Genomic DNA, 22804 nt, shown 5'->3' with positions numbered 1-22804 from the left:
GAAACATTATTTGAGAGTTGTGAAAATGAAACCTGGAAGAAAGACCAGGAGAAACTTTATTTCAGATTTGTGAAAATAAAACTGAAAAAAAGACCAGGAGGGAAGTGCTTTCAGAGTTTTGAAAGTGAAACTGAAAGAAAGACCAGGAGAAACTTGCTTCCAGAGTTGTGAAAATGAAACTGAAAGAAAGACCAGGCGAAACTTGCTTTGAGTGTTGTGAAACTGAAACTGAAAGAAATACCAGGAGAAACTTGCTTTCAAAGTTGTGAAATTGAAACTGAAAGAAAGACCGAGAGAAACTTCCTTTCAGAGTTGTGAAAATGAAACTGAAAGAAAGACCAGGAGAACCTTGCTTTCGGAGTTGTGAAAATGAAACTGAAAGAAAGACCGGGATAAACATTATTTCAGAGTTGTGAAAATGAAACTAAAAGAAAGACCAGGAGAACCTTGCTTTCGGAGTTGTGAAAATGAAACTGAAAAAAAGACCGGGAGAAACATTTTTTCAGAGTTGTTAAAATGAAACTGGAAGAAAGACCAGGAGAAACTTTCTTTCAGAGTTGTGAAAATAAAACTGAAAAAAAGACCAGGAGAAAAGTGCTTTCAGAGTTGTGAAAGTGAAACTGAAAGAAAGGCCAGGAGAAACTTGCTTCCAGAGTTGTGAAAATGAAACTGAATTAAAGACCAGGCGAAACTTGCTTTGAGTGTTGTGAAAATGAAACTGAAAGAAATACCAGGAGAAACTTGCTTTCAAAGTTGTGAAACTGAAACTGAAAGAAAGACCAAGAGAAACTTCCTTTCAGAGTTGTGAAAATGAAACTGAAAGAAAGACCAGGAGAACCTTGCTTTCGGAGTTGTGAAAATGAAACTGAAAGAAAGACCAGGAGAAACATTATTTCAGAGTTTTTAAAATGAATCTGGAAGAAAGATTAGGAGAAACTTTCTTTCAGAGTTGTGAAAATGAAACTGAAAAAAAGACGTAGAGAAAAGCGCTTTCAGAGTTGTGAAAGTGAAACTGAAAGAAAGACCAGGAGAAACTTGCTTCCAGTGTTGTGAAAATGAAACTGAAAGAAAAACCTAGAGAAAACTTCTTTTAGAGTTGTGAAAATGAAAGAGAAAGAAAGACCGGGAGAAACTTGCTTCCAGAGTTGTGAAAATTAAACTGAAAAAAAGGCCGGGAGAAACTTGCTTCCAGAGTTGTGAAAATGAAACTGAAAGAAAGACCGGGGTAAAACTTGCTTTCAGATTTGCGAAAGTGAAACCGAAAGAAAGAAAGGGAGAAACTTGCTTTCAGAGTTGTGAAAGTGAAACCGAAAGAAAGATCAGGAGAAACTTTGAAAATCAAAATTAAAGAAATACCAGGCGAACCTTGCTTTCAGCGTTGCGAAAATGAAACTGAAAGAAAGACCGGGAGAAACTTGCTTCCAGAGTTGTGAAAATGAAACTGAAAGAAAGACCGGGAGAAACTTGCTTCCAGAGTTGTGAAAATGAAACTGAAAGAAAGACCGGGAGAAACTTTGAAAATGAAAAAAATACCAGGCAAAACTTGCTTTCAGAGTTGTGAAACTGAAACTCAAAATAAATCATGACTAAGGATGGGTTCTGTTCACATTTGAACCTTGGACTCGATACCAGTACTCGATGCTACCAATTTTTTGGTGCTACTTACTATTGTATGTTGTTTAACTGGAAGTAGTTGCGCCCTACAAAGAGTTTGCACTGTAAGTATTGTGCTTTTTGCACACCAGCTAACGTTTCTCTTAGTTGCAGTTTACACGACCATATTTGGACGTGTTTAATTCGCCATGTGAAATCGCTAATGCTAATAGTAGCCTGTAAATGAAAAAACCAGTGTAAGTTAGCATCAAGCTAGCGCACATTGAAAGAGTGGAGCCTGGTTCTACCGAGTGGTGTGGAAGTATGGCAGCGTTTGGTTCTACGTGACTTGAGACCAGGAGGTTTTACCTGACTGGAAGGCCACCTCGCTGAAGAGCATCCACAGGTCACTGAAGTGGAAACGGCACTTGAGGGCGCTGGCGGTGTGGTCCTTGAGCGGCACGGTGATAAAACGCGCACTCTGGCTCACGTAGTCCACAGGCGGTCTGAAGGTGACCGGGTCGGACCCCCACTGTGAGCCTGAGCGGAAGTAACAGGTGGCCTGCCGGAACATCCGAACCCCTTGGCTGAACATGTTGTTGCAGTGGACCTGCGGAGGAGACCGGCTTTCAGACCCCAAACCTTCCGCTCCCGGGCCCTCGTCGGAACCTAGCTCACCTTCATGGACGTGAAGTTGCGGACATGGTCGAACTCGAAGGTCATTTCCACGTAACCTTTGGGAGAACTCCGGTTGCTCCAGCCCACGTAGTCGTAGCCCGGCCACGTGGCGTAGATGTGACTGTGCAGGAAGTCGTCCAGACCCCAGGTGCCGTCGGTCAGCTGGCCCAGACCCTTGGTCAGTCTGGGAGAGAGACGGAGGGGAGGCTTTGGCGTTAGTGCTGTAGAACCGGACTTTTGTTCCATTCAGAGCGATCACACTGAGAACTGGTGTTTTGTCTGAGAACTGGTGTTTGGTCTGAGAACTGGTGTTTTGTCTGAGAACTGGTGTTTTGTCTGAGGACAAGGGTTATGTCTAAGAACTGGTGTTTTGTCTGAGAACTGGTGTTATGTCTAAGAACTTGTGTTTTGTCTGAGAACTGGTGTTTTGTCTAAGAACTGGTGTTTTGTCTGAGAACTGGTGTTTTGTTTGAGAACTGGTGTTTTGTCTGACAACTGCTGTTCTGTCTAAGAACTGGTGTTTTGTCTAAGAACTGGTGTTTTGTCTGAGAACTGGTGTTTTGTTTGAGAACTGGTGTTTTGTCTGACAACTGGTGTTCTGTCTAAGAACTGGTGTTATGTCTAAGAAATGGTGTTTTGTCTGAGAACTGGTGTTATGTCTAAGAACTTGTGTTTTGTCTGAGAACTGGTGTTTTGTCTGAGAACCGGTGTTTTGTCTAAGAACCGGTGTTTTGTCTGAGAACTGGTGTTTTGTTTGAGAACTGGTGTTTTGTCTGAGAACTGGTGTTCTGTCTAAGAACTGGTGTTATGTCTAAGAGCTGGTGATTTGTCTGAGAACTGGTGTTATGTCTGAGGACAAGGGTTATGTCTAAGAACTGGTGTTTTGTCTGAGAACTGGTGTTTTGTCTAAGAAGTTGTGTTTTGCCTGAGAACTGGTGTTTTGTCTAAGAACTGGTGTTTTGTCTGAGAACTGGTGTTTTGTCTGAGAACTGGTGTTTTGTCTGAGAACTTGTGTTTTGTTTGAGAACTGGTGTTTTGTCTAAGAACTGGTGTTTTGTCTGAGAACTGGTGTTCTGCCTAAGAACTGGTGTTATGTCTAAGAGCTGGTGATTTGTCAAAGAACTGGTGTTATGTCTGAGAACTGGTGTTATGTCTAAGAACTTGTGTTTTGTTTGAGAACTGGTGTTTTGTCTAAGAACTGGTGTTTTGTCTGAGAACTGGTGTTTTGTCTAAGAACTGGTGTTTTGTCTGAGGACAAGGGTTATGTCTAAGAACTGGTGTTTTGTCTGAGGACAAGGGTTATGTCTAAGAAGTAGTGTTTTGTCTGAGAACTGGTGTTTTGTCTAAGAACTGGTGTTTTGTCTGAGAACTGGTGTTTTGTCTGAGAACTGGGGTTTTGTCTGAGAACTGGTGTTTTGTCTAAGAACTGGTGTTTTGTCTGAGAACTGGTGTTTTGTCTGAGAACTGGGGTTTTGTCTGACAACTGGTCTTCTGTCTAAGAACTGGTGTTATGTCTAAGAGCTGGTGATTTGTCTGAGAACTGGTGTTATGTCTGAGAACTGGTGTTTTGTCCAAAAACTGGTGTTTTGTCTGAGAACTGGTGTTTTGTCCAAGAACTGGTGTTTTGTCTGAGAACTGGTGTTTTGTCTAAGAACTGGTGTTTTGTCTGAGAACTGGTGTTTTGTCAAAGAACTGGTGTTTTGTCTGAGAACTGGTGTTTTGTCTGAGAACTGGTGTTTTGTCTGACAACTGGTCTTCTGTCTAAGAACTGGTGTTATGTCTAAGAGCTGGTGATTTGTCTGAGAACTGGTGTTATGTCTGAGAAGTGGTGTTTTGTCTGAGAACTGGTTTTTTGTCAAAGAACTGGTGTTATGTCTGAGAACGTGTGTTATGTTTGACAACTGGTGTTCTGTCTAAGAACTGGTGTTATGTCTAAGAGCTGGTGATTTGTCTAAGAACTGGTGTTTTGTCCAAGAACTGGTGTTATGTCTGAGAACTGGTGTTTTGTCTGAGGACAAGGGTTATGTCTAAGAACTGGTGTTTTGTCAAAGAACTGGTGTTATGTCTGAGAACTGGTGTTTTGTCTGAGGACAAGGGTTATGTCTAAGAACTGGTGTTTTGTCAAAGAACTGGTGTTATGTCTGAGAACGTGTGTTATGTCTGAGAACTGGTGTTCTGTCTAAGAACTGGTGTTATGTCTAAGAGCTGGTGATTTGTCTGAGAACTGGTGTTATGTCTGAAAACTGGTGTTTTGTCCAAGAACTGGTGTTATGTCTGAGAACTGGTGTTTGGTCTGAGGACAAGGGTTATGTCTAAGAACTGGTGTTTTGTCTGAGAACTGGTGTTTTGTCTAAGAACTGGTGTTTTGTCTGAGAACTGGTGTTTTGTCTGACAACTTGTGTTCTGTCTAAGAACTGGTGTTATGTCTAAGAACTGGTGATTTGTCTGAGAACTGGTGTTATGTCTGAGGACAAGGGTTATGTCTAAGAGCTGGTGTTTTGTCTGAGAACTGATGTTTTGTCTAATAACTGGTGTTATGGCTAAGAACTGGTGTTTTGTCTGAGAACTAGTGTTATGTCTAAGAACTTGTGTTTTGTCTGAGAACTGGTGTTTTGTCTAAGAACTGGTGTTTTGTCTGAGAACTGGTGTTTTGTCTGAGGACTGGTGTTATGTCTAAAAACTTGTGTTTTGTCTGAGAACTGGTGTTTTGTCTAAGAACTGGTATTTTGTCTAAGAACTGGTGTTTTGTCTGAGAACAAGTGTTCTGCCTAAGAACTGGTGTTATGTCTAAGAGCTGGTGTTTTGTCTGAGGACAAGGGTTATGTCTAAGAACTGGTGTTTTGTCTGAGAACTGGTGTTATGTCTAAGAAGTTGTGTTTTGTCTGAGAACTGGTGTTTTGTCTAAGAAGTTGTGTTTTGTCTGAGAACTGGTGTTTTGTCTAAGAACTGGTGTTTTGTTTGAGAACTGGTGTTTTGTCTGACAACTGGTGTTTTGTCTGAGAACTGGTGTTTTGTCTGAGAACTGGTGTTTTGTTTGAGAACTGGTGTTTTGTCTGAGAACTGGTGTTTTGTTTGAGAACTGGTGTTTTATCTGAGAACTGGTGTTTTGTCTGAGAACTAGTGTTTTGTTTGAGAACTGGTGTTTTGTCTGAGAACTGGTGATTTGTCTGAGAACTAGTGTTTTGTTTGAGAACTGGTGTTTTGTCTGAGAACTGGTGATTTGTTTGAGAACTAGTGTTTTGTTTGAGAACTGGTGTTTTGTCTGAGAACTGGTGATTTGTCTGACAACTGGTGTTCTGTCTAAGAACTGGTGTTATGTCTAAGAGCTGGTGATTTGTCTGAGAACTGGTGTTATGTCTGACAACTTGTGTTATGTTTAAGAACTGGTGTTTTGTCTGAGAACTGGTGTTTTGTCTGACAACTGGTGTTTTGTCTAAGAACTGGTGTTTTGTTTGATAACTGGTGTTATGTTTAAGAGCTGGTGATTTGTCTGAGAACTGGTGTTTTGTCCAAGAACTGGCGTTATGGCTAAGAACTGGTGTTTTGTCTGAGAACTGGTGTTTTGTCTGAGAACTGGCGTTTTGTCTAAGAACTGCTGTTTTGTCCAAGAACTGCTGTTTTGTCCAAGAACCTGTGTTTCTATCAGTTTCTGACCCAAGCCTGGTCTACTTGGGCACAGTCCTACAGATGACTAAATACTACTTCTCCAGTCTAGACTGGTGTACAATGTTTGGACTACATGAAGGACTATTCAACAAGTCCACATGGAGGTATCCCCCGGACCTTAGGCCTGATGCGCCGTCATACACGGAGTCATTGAGGTAGACCTCCAGACCTCTGGAGATCATCTGGTGCCCGTCCGGGATGCTGTAGGACACCAAACCATCTGCAAGAGTGAAAAGACGGGTTGTCAAGGTCCCATGTGGTTTAGGGTTTGGGTTTAGGGTTGGAGCTATAAAGCTCCCGGAGGCTCTGTCCGACTGCCCCCCGTAGGACTCAAGCAGGGTGCCGCCGAGGTCTCCCTGAGAGGGTTCAGGGTCGGTGGACTCACCGAGCCACTGGCAGCCGTACAGTTCCACCCTCATGCAGACGATCAAAGAGTGGTCGGTCAGCGGCATGAAGCGCACGTATCGTGCAATCATCGGCGGCTCCAGATCCTTCAGCACCACATCGTACGCGTTCCGGTTCCCCTCTATGACCTGGAAGAGGAGACTTTTGATATGGAAACTGGAACCACAATAAGAACTAGGACATTACCACATGAATCCCTTCATTTTACAGTTGATAACGGTTTTTCCTTACGGAGCTTGTATTGTCTAGTTATGATGTAAAGGAGGGGTGTCATAGGATGCCGCCTGTGCAACAAATCCAGTCCTGAAATGACCTCGTCCTAAATATTCCAAAGTCAACTTTATTCTAGGAAAAGTGAAGCGTTTGGGAACAACAGCAACTCAGCCAACAAGTGGTAGGCCAGGTAAACTGACAGAGAGGGTCAGCATCGTGTAAAGACTTTCTGCACAGTCAGTTGCTACAGAGTTCTAAACGTCATGTGACCCTCCAATTAGCCCACGTACAGTACGTAGAGAGATTCATGGAATGGGTTTCCATGGCCGAGCTGCTGCATCTAAGCCATACATCAACCAAGTCCAATGCAAAGCGTTGAATGCGGTGGTGTAAAGCACGTCGCCACTGGACTCTAGAACAGTGGCCACACCTTCTCTGGACTGATGAATCACACTTTACCATCTGTCAATCTGATGGACAAGTCCAGGTTTGGAGGTTGCCAGGACAACGCTACATTTCGGACTGGATTGTGCCGAATGTGACATTTGGTAGAGGAGCAGGAATTATGGTGTGGGCTTGTTTTTCAGGAGTTAGTACCAGTGAAAGGAACTTTGAATGCTCCAGGATACCGAAACATTTCGGACAATTCCACGCTCCCAATCTTGCGGGAACAGTTTGGAGCGGGCCCCTTCCTCTTCCCACACCAGTGCACAAAGCAAAGTCCACTAAGACATGGACGACAGAGTCTGGTGTGGATCAACTTGACTGGCCTGCACAGAGTCCTGACCTGAACCCGGTAGAACAGGACATTTTATGACTTTTCTTAATTTCATTACATGCTGTAGTATAATTTTAATGCATGTTTTTGTATCTCTTTCATTTAGGCAACCAGAGACTGAGCTAGAATCCGGAGCACAACATATCCGTCTTTGATCTTCATGTCTCTGTGCGTCGTTCCTTCAAATAAAGACTTAACTAAACCAAAGCACGAGCGCTAACCACCGCTCAACTGTATCAAGTATCTGCAAAAAAACACTCGTGTTTCCGAGACACGTGAGCGCCACGAGAGGATTTGAACTTGAAAGCGTTTGCACAACCTTTGACTGGGCAACACACGACATGGTCCTTCAAGCCAGTTCATTAAAAAATGGTCCTCAAACGCTGCGAATCTGTTAAATATCTGCTGGCGACACACTTGAACACACAGGTGGTTCATTACGGTGCAGTTTGCAACGTAACCCTTCAATGTCTGAAAGCACTTGCCAACAGAAATGAATTGAAAACATGTTATTAACCAAAAGCTAACTTGGCTAACACTGTGATATTTAAAGTATTTGCATTGTTGTGACATTGCAGCATTTGCGAATGCTTTGTACAATTTGTATTTGTTTTCACAGTCAAGTCGGGTGGGTTCTACGTTTTATAACATAGTCATTTAGTTACCTCCTCATTCTTGTTTTGTAACTATTTTTCCTTTTACTGTTGCTCAGAGGCGGGTAGAGTAGCCAGAAATTGGACTCAAGTAAGAGTACTGTTACTTTAGAGATTTATTAGTCAAGTAAAAGTAAGAAGTAGTCACCCAAACAATTACTTGAGTAAAAGTAAAAAGTATGTTGTGAAAAAGCTACTCAAGTACTGAGTAACTGATGAGTAGCCTGTTTGTTTATCGATTACGGCAACAAATAATGCACAAAACTTAAAAAATAGCAACGAGCAAATTCAAGCCCAGGAATATCTCTTAAGCAACTAAAACAATAATATATATTAAATAATAGTACATTACAATAAAAAAATGAAGGCACATTGAGCCACAATAACTTAACAGCACCATAGCCTCAGTAAGCATTGATTGAAACTTTTATTAGTAGAGTTCACAGTACAGTACATATTCCGTACAATGGACCACTAAATGGTAACACCCCAATAAGTTTTTCAACAATAATCAATTACTTAATAAACGACCAAGTCGAGGTGATCTACCACATATACATATACATACATATACACACACACATATATATATATATATATATATATATATATATATATATATATATATACAGTATATAATTTATATGTATTTATTTCCGTTTTTGTTGACATGTTAAAGGTGTTTTAATGAATATCCATGCATGTTTAACATATAGATTCCTATCTTTCATGAAGACAAGAATATAAGTTGGTGTATTACCTGATTCTGATGACTCGCATTGATTGGAATTAGACAGTATAGTGCTGATAACGTCCTTGTTTTCAAATGGAGGAGAAAAAAAGTTCCTCCTTCCTGTCTAATACCACATGAACGTCGTTGGTTTTTGGCATCTTATCTGTCCAGCTTCCATATTCGTTTTTATACACTCTACAAGAAATACATTGGCGGCGAATTCCGTAGCTTGCTAGCTTGTTTGCTCTGGCTTTCGGAGACTCTTATTTTGTTAGCGCAGGCGCGATGGAGCGGCGCTTTTATTGTGAAGACAGGAACTGTGCGATCAGTCTTTGGGCTTTTGACGGGAAGTACGGTTGAAATAAAAAGTGTCTTTTTTCCTTTACACTTTTGATTGATTGAAACTTTTATTAGTAGATTGCACAGTACAGTACATATTCCGTACAATTGACCACTAAATGGTAACACCCCAATAAGTTTTTCAACTTGTTTGAGTCGGGTTTTACGTGTGACGGTCACGTGACCGCCTGGCTCTGTTTGATTGGTCCAACGTCACCCGTGACTGCATGTGATTGGTGAAACGCAGGCATGCGTAGATTCTACTTTGAAGCTCCGTCATAAACCAAAACAAACATTAATAGATCGATTAAAAAAAAAGTAGCAAGTAACGACCTGAATGTAAATAAATGGAGCGGAGTAAAAGTAGCGTTTTGTTCTCTATAAATATACTCAAGTAAACGTAAAAGTATGTTGCATAAAAACTACTCTAAGAAGTACAATTGATCCCAAAAGTTACTCAAGTAGATGTAACGGAGTAAATGTAGCGCGTTACTACCCACCTCTGCTGTTGCTATTCAACCTTTTTTTCGCCCATTTTTTTTACACACAACTATACAGTTTGTACTTGTAGGGTATAGCGGTACTAGTATAGTATCGCAGTACTAATGAACCAAAAACGGTACTATACTCTGATTGAACAGTACCGCTTCCCCATTTTTTATATTTTTAACAAGCATGACATTGCTGGTTTTAGGAGCAGAGGAGCATGTTGGGCAGCGCACACACACAGAGTACTTACAAGCAGACACAGCGTGTAGACAGAAAAGGGAGAATGGATGCATTTTGGTGTAAAAAGTCAAGATAAAGGTGAAGTTATAACACTGAAACAGGAAGAGCTGCTTTAAGACATGGCTAACATCCATTCACTGTGTTTTAGCTACTTCAAAATCACTAATCCTGGCCTCCATGGCGACAAAAAGTGAGTTCCTTACATGTACCAATATCACTGGAGGATGAGGAATAGCTAAACATCGTAGCTCAGTGGCGTCACAATGTAAACAAACACCATGGGTGGATCTACACCTGACATCCACTGTAATGATACCAAGTACAGGAGCGTATCTAGTCGATACCACTGTGGTTACACCGATATTTTTTTTTCCTTTTTAAAAAAATTCACATTATGTTTATAAAGTCAGTAAATACGTCCCTGGACACATGAGGACATTGAATATGATCCTGTAACTACTTGGTACCGGATCCATACCTAAATGTGTAGTATCATCCAAAACTAATGTAAAGTATCAAAGAAGAGCAGAATAAGTGATTATTACATTTGAACAGAAGTGTAGATAGAACATGTTAAAACAGAAAACAGCGCGACACCTACCCTTTACCTCAGTATTTCTTAACCATAATATTATTGGTTTATTTGGTGTTATATTTTACTGTATGACCCTGTAACTGCTCGGTATCGGATCGACACCTAAATGTGTGGTATCATCCAAAACTAATGTCAAGTATCACTCAACAATTAATTACACACACATAGTCTTACACCACACACTCTTGTATTTTGGTCACACACTCAATTCTATAGTTTAGTTGTATTGTTTGTTATTATATATATATATATATATATATATATATATATATATATATATATATATATATATATATATATAATAAATCATTGTACATTCCTTTACCCTGGTGTCTGTTGCCGTCATCTCCCCTTAGCAACCACAACAGTATATTCCGGCCCCCTCATAACCATAACAAATAAGTGATTATTACATTTGAACAGAAGTGTAGATAGAACATGTTAAAACAGAAAATAAGCAGACATTAACAGTAAAATCCAGTTTTCCAGTTTGTCCCTCGTAATGTGTAGAAAATAATAGGTGTATAAATGACACAATATGTTACTGCAGACTAATAAGGAGTCTTTCATTGTTTACTTACCACTAAAAGACAAGTTGTCTATTTTATTTAAGGACTAAATGACGATAATAAACATATGTTTCATGTATGTTTTGCTACATTAAAGACAGAGCTGCAAGCAGCGATGGACGTGACCGACTTTTGCTGGTGTTTCCTGCCTTTACCCATTCAGCATATCTTTACCTGCACTTTACCTTCCTTCCCTGCATCCTGGGGTCACACTGGTGCTTATTTCTTTCACCCATACACGCTGGTGCTTCCTGCCATCACCCAGACAACATATCTTTACCTGCACATTACCTACCTTCTCTGTATCCTGGAGTCAAACTGGTGCCTCCTTCTTTCACCCAGTCAACATATCTTTACCTGCACATCACCTACCTTCTCTGTATCCTGGGGTCCAACTGGTGCCTCCTTCTTTCACCCAGTCAACATATCTTTACCTGCACATTACCTACCTTCTCTGTATCCTGGGGTCCAACTGGTGCCTCCTTCTTTCACCCAGTCAACATATCTTTACCTGCACAATACCTACCTTCTCTGTATCCTGGAGTCAAACTGGTGCCTCCTTCTTTCACCCAGTCAACATATCTTTACCTGCACATTACCTACCTTCTCTGTATCCTGGGGTCCAACTGATGCCTCCTTCTTTCACCCAGTCAACATATCTTTACCTGCACATTACCTACCTTCTCTGTATCCAGGGGTCCAACTGGTGCCTCCTTCTTTCACCCAGTCAACATGTCTTTGCATTGTGTGGTCACGCTGGTGCTTCCTGCTTTTAAGCGGCCACCTTGAGACGGCCATCTTGAGACGGCAGCAGCGCAGCAGCATCAGCGTAGAAGTAAAATCCAAACCGGAGCAGTTAGGAAAAACTCTTTTCGCAACTTTTAATCAGTGGGGTTCAATCTCTCTCCTGTGCGAGTTTGAAGCCGACACAGCAAACGCGATCGGAGGAGATAATGTTCGAAAAAAGGTGACGGGTTTCTACCAAACTTTTGTTTTGAAGGGGTAATTGCCAACTTTCTGTTGATTTTTGCTGAAGAATGTCAATGAATGAAATGTAGGTCTAAGTGAGACCTACATAGAGGTTTTTGTTTCATGTCTCTACAACATTCCTACCGGAAGTTACAAGAAGTTTTGTCTGTTTTCTTCCTAGGAGCAGTTTTGTCTGTGTTTTATTCCTAAAGGGCGCTAGAGAGCAATTTTAATTTTTTTTATTTTATTAGATTGCTATTTTCGCCAGTCCTGATGTGTGTGTAAAATTTGGTGAGTTTTGAAGCATTTTAAGGGGGTCAAATTAGAGCTCAAAGAGGCGGCGGTATAATAATAATGATAAAACCTTCGAAATACAATAGGGTCCTCTGTCCCAAAGGGACATTCGGTCCCTAATAATGACATTTTTTGCGGTCCCCTTTATTTGGAGACACTTTGCTCACCTGCTGTCCCTTCCGGTCGCTCCAGGCCAGCCAGCTGTGGCCGTCCCGGCTGTACTTGATGCGGTAGCGCTGTGCAAACTCGTTGCCCATGCCGTCAGCGTGGCGCCCCTGGGTGCCCACCAGGGTGACGAAGTGGAGCGAGCGCAGGTCCACCTGGAGGTACTCCTTCAGGCCGTCGGACCGGGACGAGATGTCGGGACACCAGGCTCCGTCCCCGTCGGCGTTGTCGGAGTCCAGCCTGCAGAGGAGGGCGGCATGGACAGGAAGTGGTGGGAGGAATGTTAGGAACCACCTTGCCATCTTTCCTTACACAACTGACTGGAATGAGTCATCCCTTTCACTTCACAGCAGGAAAGAAACACCACAAGACCAGGGATGTCCAAACTACATTTTCACTTCGATACAGGGCTGTCACACTCCTTTCAAGACGGTCAGATAAGTTATCAGAGAACTTTGTGTTTCCATGAGTTCCTGGCGAGCAGACAAAAGCTGTCTTTGATCTTACCAATCAAAAGGCTAGTAAAAACTCCGCTGTGTAGGATGGGAAGCGACATGAAGGTGTCGGTTTCTTTGATCTATTGTAATCCACAGGAAGATATTTTATGTGGTAGAAATGTCGGGGATTTAACCCGGGGCCTCATCCTGTTAGTGGTAACCAATTTTATGTGGTGGCCTGTACGGGGACGCCAATTTTATGTCGTCGAAAAGTCCAAATCTTAAACCGGAACAATAGTTTTAATTACTCACAATCAGATAATACAAAGTTGGATTGAATCGATATGAAAACAGACAGTATCCCTGGAGACACTGTCTGAAGAGAACAGCCCAGACGTTTCTCCTCAATGAGCTAAATTGAATTCTGTCTCTGTTCAATTCCTTGGTTCTTGTCTGTTTAATAGATGTCATCAGTGTTTGGACCTGACAAAGACCCCTTTAGATGTTCACAAATAGCACATTCTAAACATGTACAAATCAAGTTCTTATTTTTATTTATTATATATATATATTTTTTACACATGTTGGTTTGAATTTTTACTCGGTCAGAAGATGAAATGAACAATGGTACGTTACAGGATTTTATTCATTTAATTGACTCATTTTCCCCAACTGAGGACTATCACCATGTAGCTAATTAATATGTAATAGTAATAGCTTTTATTTGTAAAAAGCACTTTGCTTTGAGTAAACAACCTCAAAGTGCTAAAAACAAAAAACTAGAACAGCCTAATAGCTAGAACTAGTATGCATATATCCCCCCCAAAAAAAAAATAGAATACATTTTTAAGTCTTTTTTAAAAGCATTCACAGTCTGTGGTTCCCTCAGGTGGTCAGGAGATATGCAGAAAATGTGGACTAAATTCCAAGAATCACACATGAAGTTAGAGGGGGACACGTATTATTTCAGCACATTTATGTGCGCCCAGAAAACGTGTCCCCAGTCATAAGTGTACAACAGGAAATGTACAAATGATCAAAATGAGTCGAAATTACTATAACAATCTACAAGGTTAATATAGGTTGCTTCTCTTTCTTCCCCTCCACTTTTCTGCAATTTTTTGTGTTTCAAGTTATCATTTCGTTGTTGCATTTGAGGAACTGTATTGTGGTAATTATTGGTATGATTCATTATCAATATTACTACTTTTATTTGTATTTGTTTTGCTCCATTTGTAGTGTAATAATGCTCATTGTCATTTCTGTTATATTATTTATTTCACTAACTGCTTCTTTGGTATCACTTTTACCATCATATTTGTACATATCCTAATTGCTGATGTTGTTTTATTGTTGTTGTTGTTGTTGTTATTGTTGTTGTTTTTGTCTCTCTGTCTAATCCCTTAGTTGAGTTCAAGTATTTTCCATATTTCTGCCATTTTTTGTGTGACACAACTGCCATGTGAATGCATTTCTGTGGTTTAACGGCAGTTTTACTTAATTTCCGCTTATCAAAGCTCCGATAATTTCATGTTCATATCCTATTTTTATCAAAGTTGCAATACTAACGCGATGCAATTTCATGCACAAATGAAACATTTTAGAGCGGTTTAACGGCAGTTTAACTAATTTCCGCTTAACAAAGCTTCATGTTCATGTCCTATTTGAACTAACTCCACATGGACTACACACTCTTACTCCCGGGACCCAAAAGGGTCCGCTCATAAAAGTGTCATAAGTCAGCAAGAAATATATTTCTATCCATTGGTTCAAAGTTTGTATTACTTTAATGAATTTTTAAAAATGTTTTTGGCCTTTTTTCAGTCAAAAATTGGCAATATTTCCCCGCCTTGAACTGACGGGAAATTATTATCATTTTTACGGTAGCTAGCAAGCTAGCATGAGAGCGGACTTGGTTGAGTTCACGGCGTCCACACAAGTATTTTCAATATTTCTGACATTTTTTTGTTTTTACACAACTGCCATATTAATGTGTTTCAGCGGTTTAACGGCAGTTTAACTAATTTCCACTTATCAAAGCTGTGATAATGAATTGCTGCTGCTTTTTGGTGCAAATACGCTACAATATTTCCACGCCTTGAACAGGTCGATCATTCATTTTGATACAGTCGACGATTAGACGGAAAAAGATGATTTTTACTGTAGCTACCAAGCTAGCATGAGAGCGACAACAAGCAGGACTCGGTTGAGTTTATTGCATCCACACAAGTCTTTTTTATGTATCTAACATTTTTTTTTTTTTTTTTTACATTACTGCCAAATAAATACTTTTTAGCGGTTTAACGGCAGTTTAACCAATTTCCGCTTAGATAACTTCATGTTCATATCCTATTTGAACTAACTCCACATTCTTACTCCCGGGACCCAAAAGGGTCCCGGGAGTAAAAGTGTCATAAGTCAGTAAGAAATTTATATTGGATATGGATATTGGTTCAAAGTTTGTATTGATTTTTATGTATACATTTTTAAATGTTTTTGGCTTTTTTTCAGTCAAAAATTGGCAATATTTCTATTCCTGGATCTGATCGGAAAATATTATAATTTTTACAGTAGCTAACAAGCTAGCATGAGTTGAGTTCATGGCGTCCACACAAGTATTTTCCGTATTTCTGCCTTTTTTTTTGTGTGTGACACAACTGCCATATGAATGCATTTCTGTGGTTTAACGGCAGTTTAACTAATTTCCGCTTATCAAAGCTCCGATAACTTCATGTTCATATCCTATTTTCATCAAAGTTGCAATCCGAACACGATGCTATTTTCTACACAAATGAAACATTTTAGAGCGGTTTAACAGCAGTTTAACTAATTTCCGCTTATCAAAGCTCCAATAACTTCATGTTCATATCCTATTTTCATCAAAGTTGCAATCCGAACACGATGCAATTTTATGCACAAATAAAACATTTTAGAGCGGTTTAACAGCATCCATCCATCCATCCATTTTCTACCGCTTAATCCCTTCTTGGGGTCGCGGGGGGCGCTGGCGCCTATCTCAGCTACGATCGGGCGGAAGGCAGGGTACACCCTGGACAAGTCGCCACCTCATCGCAGGGTTTAACAGCAGTTTAACTAATTTCCGCTTATCAAAGCTCCGATAACTTCATGCTCATATCCTATTTTTATCAAAGTTGCAATCCGAACACGATGCAATTTTATGCACGAATGAAACATTTCACAGCGCTAGAAATAAATAAAGGTTTATATCTCATTAGGAACACACGTCATGCTTCTTTTGGGCCCTAGTGGTGCACAGGGGAACTGCATTTTTATTGGAATTTAGTATAAAAATCTTCAACAAAAACTCGTCTTTCCTTTTCTTTCCTGCGTGTAGTACAAACCCCGTTTCCATATGAGTTGGGAAATGGTGTTAGATGTAAATATAAACAGAATACAATGATTTGCAAATCCTTTTCAAGCCATATTCAGTTGAATATGCTACAAAGACAACATATTTGATGTTCAAACTCATAAACATTTTTTTTTTTTGCAAATAATCATTAACTTTAGAATTTGATGCCAGCAACACGTGAAAAAGAAGTTGGGAAAGGTGGCAATAACTACGGATAAAGTTGAGGAATGCTCATCAAACACTTATTTGGAACATCCCACAGGTGTGCAGGCTAATTGGGAACAGGTGGGTGCCATGATTGGCTATAAAAACAGCTTCCCAAAAAATTGCTCAGTCTTTCACAAGAAAGGATGGGGCGAGGTACACCCCTTTGTCCACAACTGCGTGAGCAAATAGTCAAACAGTTTAAGAACAACCTTTCTCAAAGTGCAATTGCAAGAAATGTAGGGATTTCAACATCTACGCTCCATAATATCATCAAAAGGTTCAGAGAATCTGGAGAAATCACTCCACGTAAGCGGCATGGCCAGAGACCAACATCGAACGATCCTTCAGACGGCACTGTATCAAAAACCGACATCAATCTCTAAAGGATATCACCGCATGGGCTCAGGAACACTTCAGAAAACCACTGTCACTAAATACAGTTTGTCGCTACATCTGTAAATGCAAGTTAAAGCTCTACTATGCAAAGCGAAAGCCATTTATCAACAACATCCAGAAACACCGCCGGCTTCTCTAAGCCCGAGATCATCTAAGATGGACAGATGCAAAGTGGAAAAGTGTTCTGTGGTCTGACGAGTCCACATTTCAAATTGTTTTTGGAAATATTCCACATTGTGTCATCCGGACCAAAGGGGAAGCGAACCATCCAGACTGTTATCGACGCAAAGATGAAAAGCCAGCATGTGTGATGGTATGGGGGTGCATTAGTGCCCAAGGCATGGGTAACTTACACATCTGTGAAGGCACCATTAATGCTGAAAGGTCCATACAGGTTTTGGAGCAACATATGTTGTCATCCAAGCAACATTATCATGGACGCCCCTGCTTATTTCAGCAAAACAATGCCAAGCCACGTGTTAGAACAGCGTGGCTTCGTAGTAAAAGAGTGCGGGTACTTTCCTGGCCCGCCTGCAGTCCAGACCTGTCTCCCATGGAAAATGTGTGGCGCATTATGAAGCCTAGAATACGAAAGCGTAGACCCCGGACTGTTGAAGGACTGAAGCTCTACATAAAACAAGAATGGGAAAGAATTCCACTTTCAAAGCTTCAACAATTAGTTTCCTCAGTTCCCAAATGTTTATTGAGTGTTGTTAAAAGAAAAAGTGATGTAACACAGTGGTGAACATGCCCTTTCCCAACTACTTTGGCACGTGTTGCAGCCATGAAATTCTAAGTTAATTATTATTTTCAAAACAAAATAAAGTTTATGAGTTTGACCATCAAATATGTTGTCTTTGTAGCATATTCAACTGAATATGGCTTGAAAAGGATTTGCAAATCATTGTATTCTGTTTATATTTACATCTAACACAATTTCCCAACTCATATGGAAACAGGGTTTGTAAATAGTGGAATTCTACAACGGAACAATCGTCAGGAAAGAAAAAAAAAAACTGACCTCCCAAACTTTGCGGCGGTGGACTCGGACCACTGACTGGAGGCGGAGACGTCCTGGTCCTGGATCTGGCCGCCGCTCATGCCGAGCGGGTAGCGACATATTTCTGGAAGACACAAAGGCTCATTGATACGCCCGGGTGGATGTTTACACCTGGAGCTGGCTTGTGGTTTGGAGGTGTGCCCCCCCGGTCCCTTTCCTGCAGGCCTCTCTCCCAAGGAACACAAGTTCCAGTGTCAGGGTCTCCCCACCCCCCCCCCGCCCCCACCCCCACATCCACGTGGGACTCTGGTGTCGCCTCTTGTTGCGGGGATGGTTCCGCCCCGCCGCTGGAATACCTTTCCACAAACACGCCTTATGCTGCGGAAAAGTGTGGCGCTGGGGGAAGTTGCCCACAGCCACGCCTGACACACCGCTGGTGAAAGGTCTGCCTGTGTGCAGGGTGTTTGCTGTGCTGCACACACACACACACACACACACACACACACACACACACACACACACACACACACACACACACACACACACACACACACACACACACACACACACACACACACCTGAAGCCCACCCAGTTCCTTCATGGTCCCGCTCGCTGGTGTAATTAATCACATTGATTAATAAATAAGCAGATATAGATCATCCACATCAAAAATATGATGTTTCTAAATGCCTGGAAAGGACAGATTTAAAAAACAAAACAAAAAAAAAACACTAAAATGATTACAAATATTAATAAAGTCAAATACAAAGTAAAGCAAGAAAATAATCCAACACTTTTCTTTTTTGAAGTAAATGTGTACAGCAGATATAGATCATCTACATCTACTACATGATTTGTCTGAGTGGCTGGACAAAAACAATAAAAAAAATAATGATTAAAAAAAAAGAAGTCAATGATGACAAATATTAATAAAGTAAAATACCAAATAAGGCAATGAAATAATCCAACACATGTCTTTTCTAGAGTAAATGTGTACAGCAGATGTAGATCATCCACATCAAAAATATGATGTTTCTAAATGGCTGGAAAGGACTGATTAAAAAAAAAGACAAAAAAAGATTTGTATTATTGAAAATACAAAATAAGGCAAAAAAATAATGCAACAAATTTTTTTCTAAAGTAAATGTGTACAGCAGATATAGATCATCTACATCTATTATATGATTTGTCTAAATGGCACAACAGCACATGTTAATTTTTTTTTTAAACAAACAAAAAAACATTATGTAAATGATTACAAATATTAATAAAGTCAAATACAAAATAAAGTAGGAAAATAATCCAACACTTTTCTTTTGTAAAGTAAATATTTATAGCAGATATAGATCATCTACGTCTACTAAATGATTTGTCTGAGTGGCTGGACAAAAACAATAAAAAAATAAATACTAAAAAAAGAAGTAAATGATGACAAATATTAATAAAGTAAAATACTAAATAAGGCAATAAAACATCCAACATGTGTCTTTTCTAAAGTAAATGTGTACAGCAGATATAGATCATCCACATCAAAAGTATGATGTTTGTAAATGGCTGGAAAGGACTGATTAAAAAAAAGACAAAAAAAGATTTGTATTATTGAAAATACAAAATAAGGCAAGAAAATAATCCAACAATTTTTTTTTCTAAAGTAAATGTGTACAGCGGATATAGATCATCTACATCTATTATATGATTTGTCTAAATGGCACAACAGCACATGTTAAAAAAAAAAATTAAAAACAAACAAAAAATTGATGTAAATGATTACAAATATTAATAAAGTCAAATACAAAATAAAGCAAGAAAATAATCCAACATTTTTCTTTTGTAAAGTAAATATTTATAGCAGATATAGATCATCTACATCTACTAAATGATTTGTCTGAGTGGCTGGACAAAAACAATAAAAAATGAATAATAAAAAAAGAAGTAAATGATGACAAATATTAATAAAGTAAAATACTAAATAAGGCAATAAAAAATCCAACATGTGTCTTTTCTAAAGTAAATGTGTACAGCAGATAGAGATCATCCACATCAAAAATATGATGTTTCTAAATGGCTGGAAAGGACAGATGAAAAAAAAAAGGAAAAAAAAAAGATTTGAATTATTGAAAATACAAAATAAGGCAAGAAAATCATCCAACAATTTTTTTTCAAAGTAAATGGGTACAGCAGATATAGATAATCTACATCTATTATATGATTTGTCTACATGGCACAACAGCACATGTTAAAAATAAAAAAATAAAAACAAACAAAAAAAATGATGTAAATGATTACAAATATTAATAAAGTCAAATATAAAATAAAGCAAGAAAATAATCCAACACTTTTCTTTTGTAAAGTAAATGTTTATAGCAGATATAGATCATCTACGTCCACTAAATGATTTGTCTGAGTGGCTGGACAAAAACAATAAAATAATAAAAAAAGAAGTAAATGATGACAAATATTGATCAAGTAAAATACAAAATAAGGCAATAAAAAATCCAAAATGTGTATTTTCTAAAGTAAATGTGTACAGCAGATATAGATCATCCACATCAAAGACATGCTGTTTCCAAATGGCTGGAAAGGACAGAAGAAGAAAAAGAAATATAATAAAATGATTACAAATATTAATAAAGTCAAATACAAAATAAAGCAAGAAAATAATCCAACACATTTCTTTTCTAAAGTAAATGTGTACAGCAGATATAGATAATCTACATCTACTATATGATTAGTCTGAGTGGCACAACAGCATGTTAAAAATAAACTAAAAAGTAAAATGATTACAAATATTAATAAAGTCAAATACAAGATAAGGCAAGAAAATAATCCAACACCTATTTTTTTCAAAAGTAAATGTTTACAGCACATATAGATCATCCACTTCTGCTATATGATTTGTCTGAGTGGCTGGACAAAAACAATTAAAACAAATTTAAAAAAAGAAGTAAATAATTACAAATATTAATGAAGTAAAATACAAAATAAGGCAATAAAAGAATCCAAAACGTGTCTTTTCTAAAGTAAATGTGTACAGCAGATATAGATCATCCACATCAAAGAAATTATGTTTCTAAATGGCTGGAAAGGAAAGATAAAAGAAAAAGGATGTAAATTATTACAAATACAAAATAAAGCAAGAAAATAATCCAACAATTTATTTTTTTCAAAAGAGTAAATGTGTAGCGCAGATATAGATCATCTACATCTATTATATGATTGGTCTGAGTGGCTGGAGAGGTTATGTTAAAAAAAAAAAAAGTAAGAAAAAAAAATGTCTATTATTACAAATATTAATAAAGCCAAATACAAAATAAGGCAAGAAAATAATCCAACACTTTTTCTTTTCTAAAGACACAGATATGGATCATCTACATCTACTATAAGATTGGTCTGAGTAGCACAAAAGCACATGTTGAAAAATAATAATAAAAAAACAATAATGAATTCATATACCCAAAAATGTCCACACAATTATAGAGAATAATCACAGTTTGACGTGCAGAAAACAATTAATAATCAAGTACAAACTTCTCACTCGTAGTCAATTAATAACCAAGTAAATATTTCTAGTCAGTCAACAACGAAGTACATACTTCTCACTTGTAGTCAGACCATGTGCACGACTTCACACAAAGCACAATCCATGGTCATTTCTCAGCGAGACGTCAAACAAGACACTTCACATTATTAGTAAGACGAGCCGATAACATCTTTCAGGGACCTGTTTCAAGTCACATGGAAGTTTCTACCGTTGATAAAAGTTATTTTGTTGACTTTTTAATACTTGAAATGATCAATTAAGACTTGTAATTACATACTTGTGATGCTCACGATACACCCGTGTGTGTATGTGTGTGTGTGTGTCTGACTGGAGAGTGACTCATCTGAGGACTTGTGTTTTGTTCGTGTAAGTACACCTGTGTACACCTGGGTCAACTGGTACTGTACAGTGGGGCAAAAAAGTATTTAATCAGCCAGCGATTGTGCAAGTTCTCCCACTTAAAATGATGACAGAGGTCTGTAATGTTCATCATAGGTACACTTCAACTGTGAGAGACAGAATGTGAAAAAAAAAATCCAGGAATTCAAATTGGGGGAATTTTAAAGAATTTATTTGTAAATAAAGCATTCAAAGCTCTCACTGATGGAAGGAGGTTTTGGCTCAAAATCTCACGATACATGGCCCCATTCATTCTTTCCTTAACACGGATCAATCGTCCTGTCCCCTTAGCAGAAAAACAGCCCCAAAGCATGATGTTTCCTCCCCCATGCTTCACAGTAGGTGTGGTGTTCTTGGGATGCAACTCAGTATTCTTCTTCCTCCAAACACAATGGTTTCATCGGACCACATGACTTTCTCCCATGTGCTCTCTGGCAAACTTCAGACGGGCCTGGATGTGCACTGGCTTAAGCAGGGGGACACATCTGGCACTGCAGGATTTGAGTCCCTGTCGGCGTAGTGTGTTACTGATGGTAACCTTTGTTACTTTGGTCCCAGCTCTCCGCAGGTCATTCACCAGGTCCCCCCGTATGGTTCTAGGATTTTTGCTCACCGTTCTCATGATCATTTTGACCCCACGGGATGAGATCTTGCGTGGAGCCCCAAATCGAGGGAGATTTTCAGTGGTCTTGTATGTCTTCCATTGTCTGATAATTGCTCCCACAGTTGATTTGTTTCACACCAAGCTGCTTGCCTATTGTAGATTCACTCTTCCCAGTCTGGTGCAGGTCTACAATTCTTTTCCTGGTGTCCTTCGACAACTCTTTGGTCTTGGCCATAGTGGAGTTTGGAGTCTGACTGTTTGAGGCTTTGGACAGGTGTCTTTTATACGGATAACGAGTTCAAACAAGTGCTATTAATACAGGTAACGAGTTGAGGACAGAAAAGCTTCTTAAAGAAGATACAGGTCTGTGAGAGCCAGAGATCTTCCTTGTTTGAAGTGACCAAATACTTCTTTTCCACCATCATTTACAAATAAATTTTTTAAAATTCCTACAATGTGAATTCCTG

General features: G+C 39.1%; 1 protein-coding gene across 1 annotated transcript in view; it reads right to left on the bottom strand.

The window, feature by feature from the left end:
• The window catches only part of LOC133550818 (discoidin domain-containing receptor 2-like), a 46765-nt gene that overhangs the window by 23167 nt on the left and 794 nt on the right, over positions 1-22804 (bottom strand). The window contains 6 exon segments of the mRNA XM_061896876.1: positions 1963-2203; positions 2272-2455; positions 6055-6157; positions 6323-6470; positions 12382-12619; positions 17814-17916. Of these exon segments, the coding sequence (XP_061752860.1) occupies positions 1963-2203; positions 2272-2455; positions 6055-6157; positions 6323-6470; positions 12382-12619; positions 17814-17916 (1017 nt within the window).

This window comes from Nerophis ophidion, linkage group LG04 (genome assembly GCF_033978795.1).
Source record: "Nerophis ophidion isolate RoL-2023_Sa linkage group LG04, RoL_Noph_v1.0, whole genome shotgun sequence".
NCBI classification, from domain to species: Eukaryota; Metazoa; Chordata; class Actinopteri; order Syngnathiformes; family Syngnathidae; genus Nerophis; species Nerophis ophidion.
This window is presented reverse-complemented; position numbering and strand designations above follow the sequence as displayed.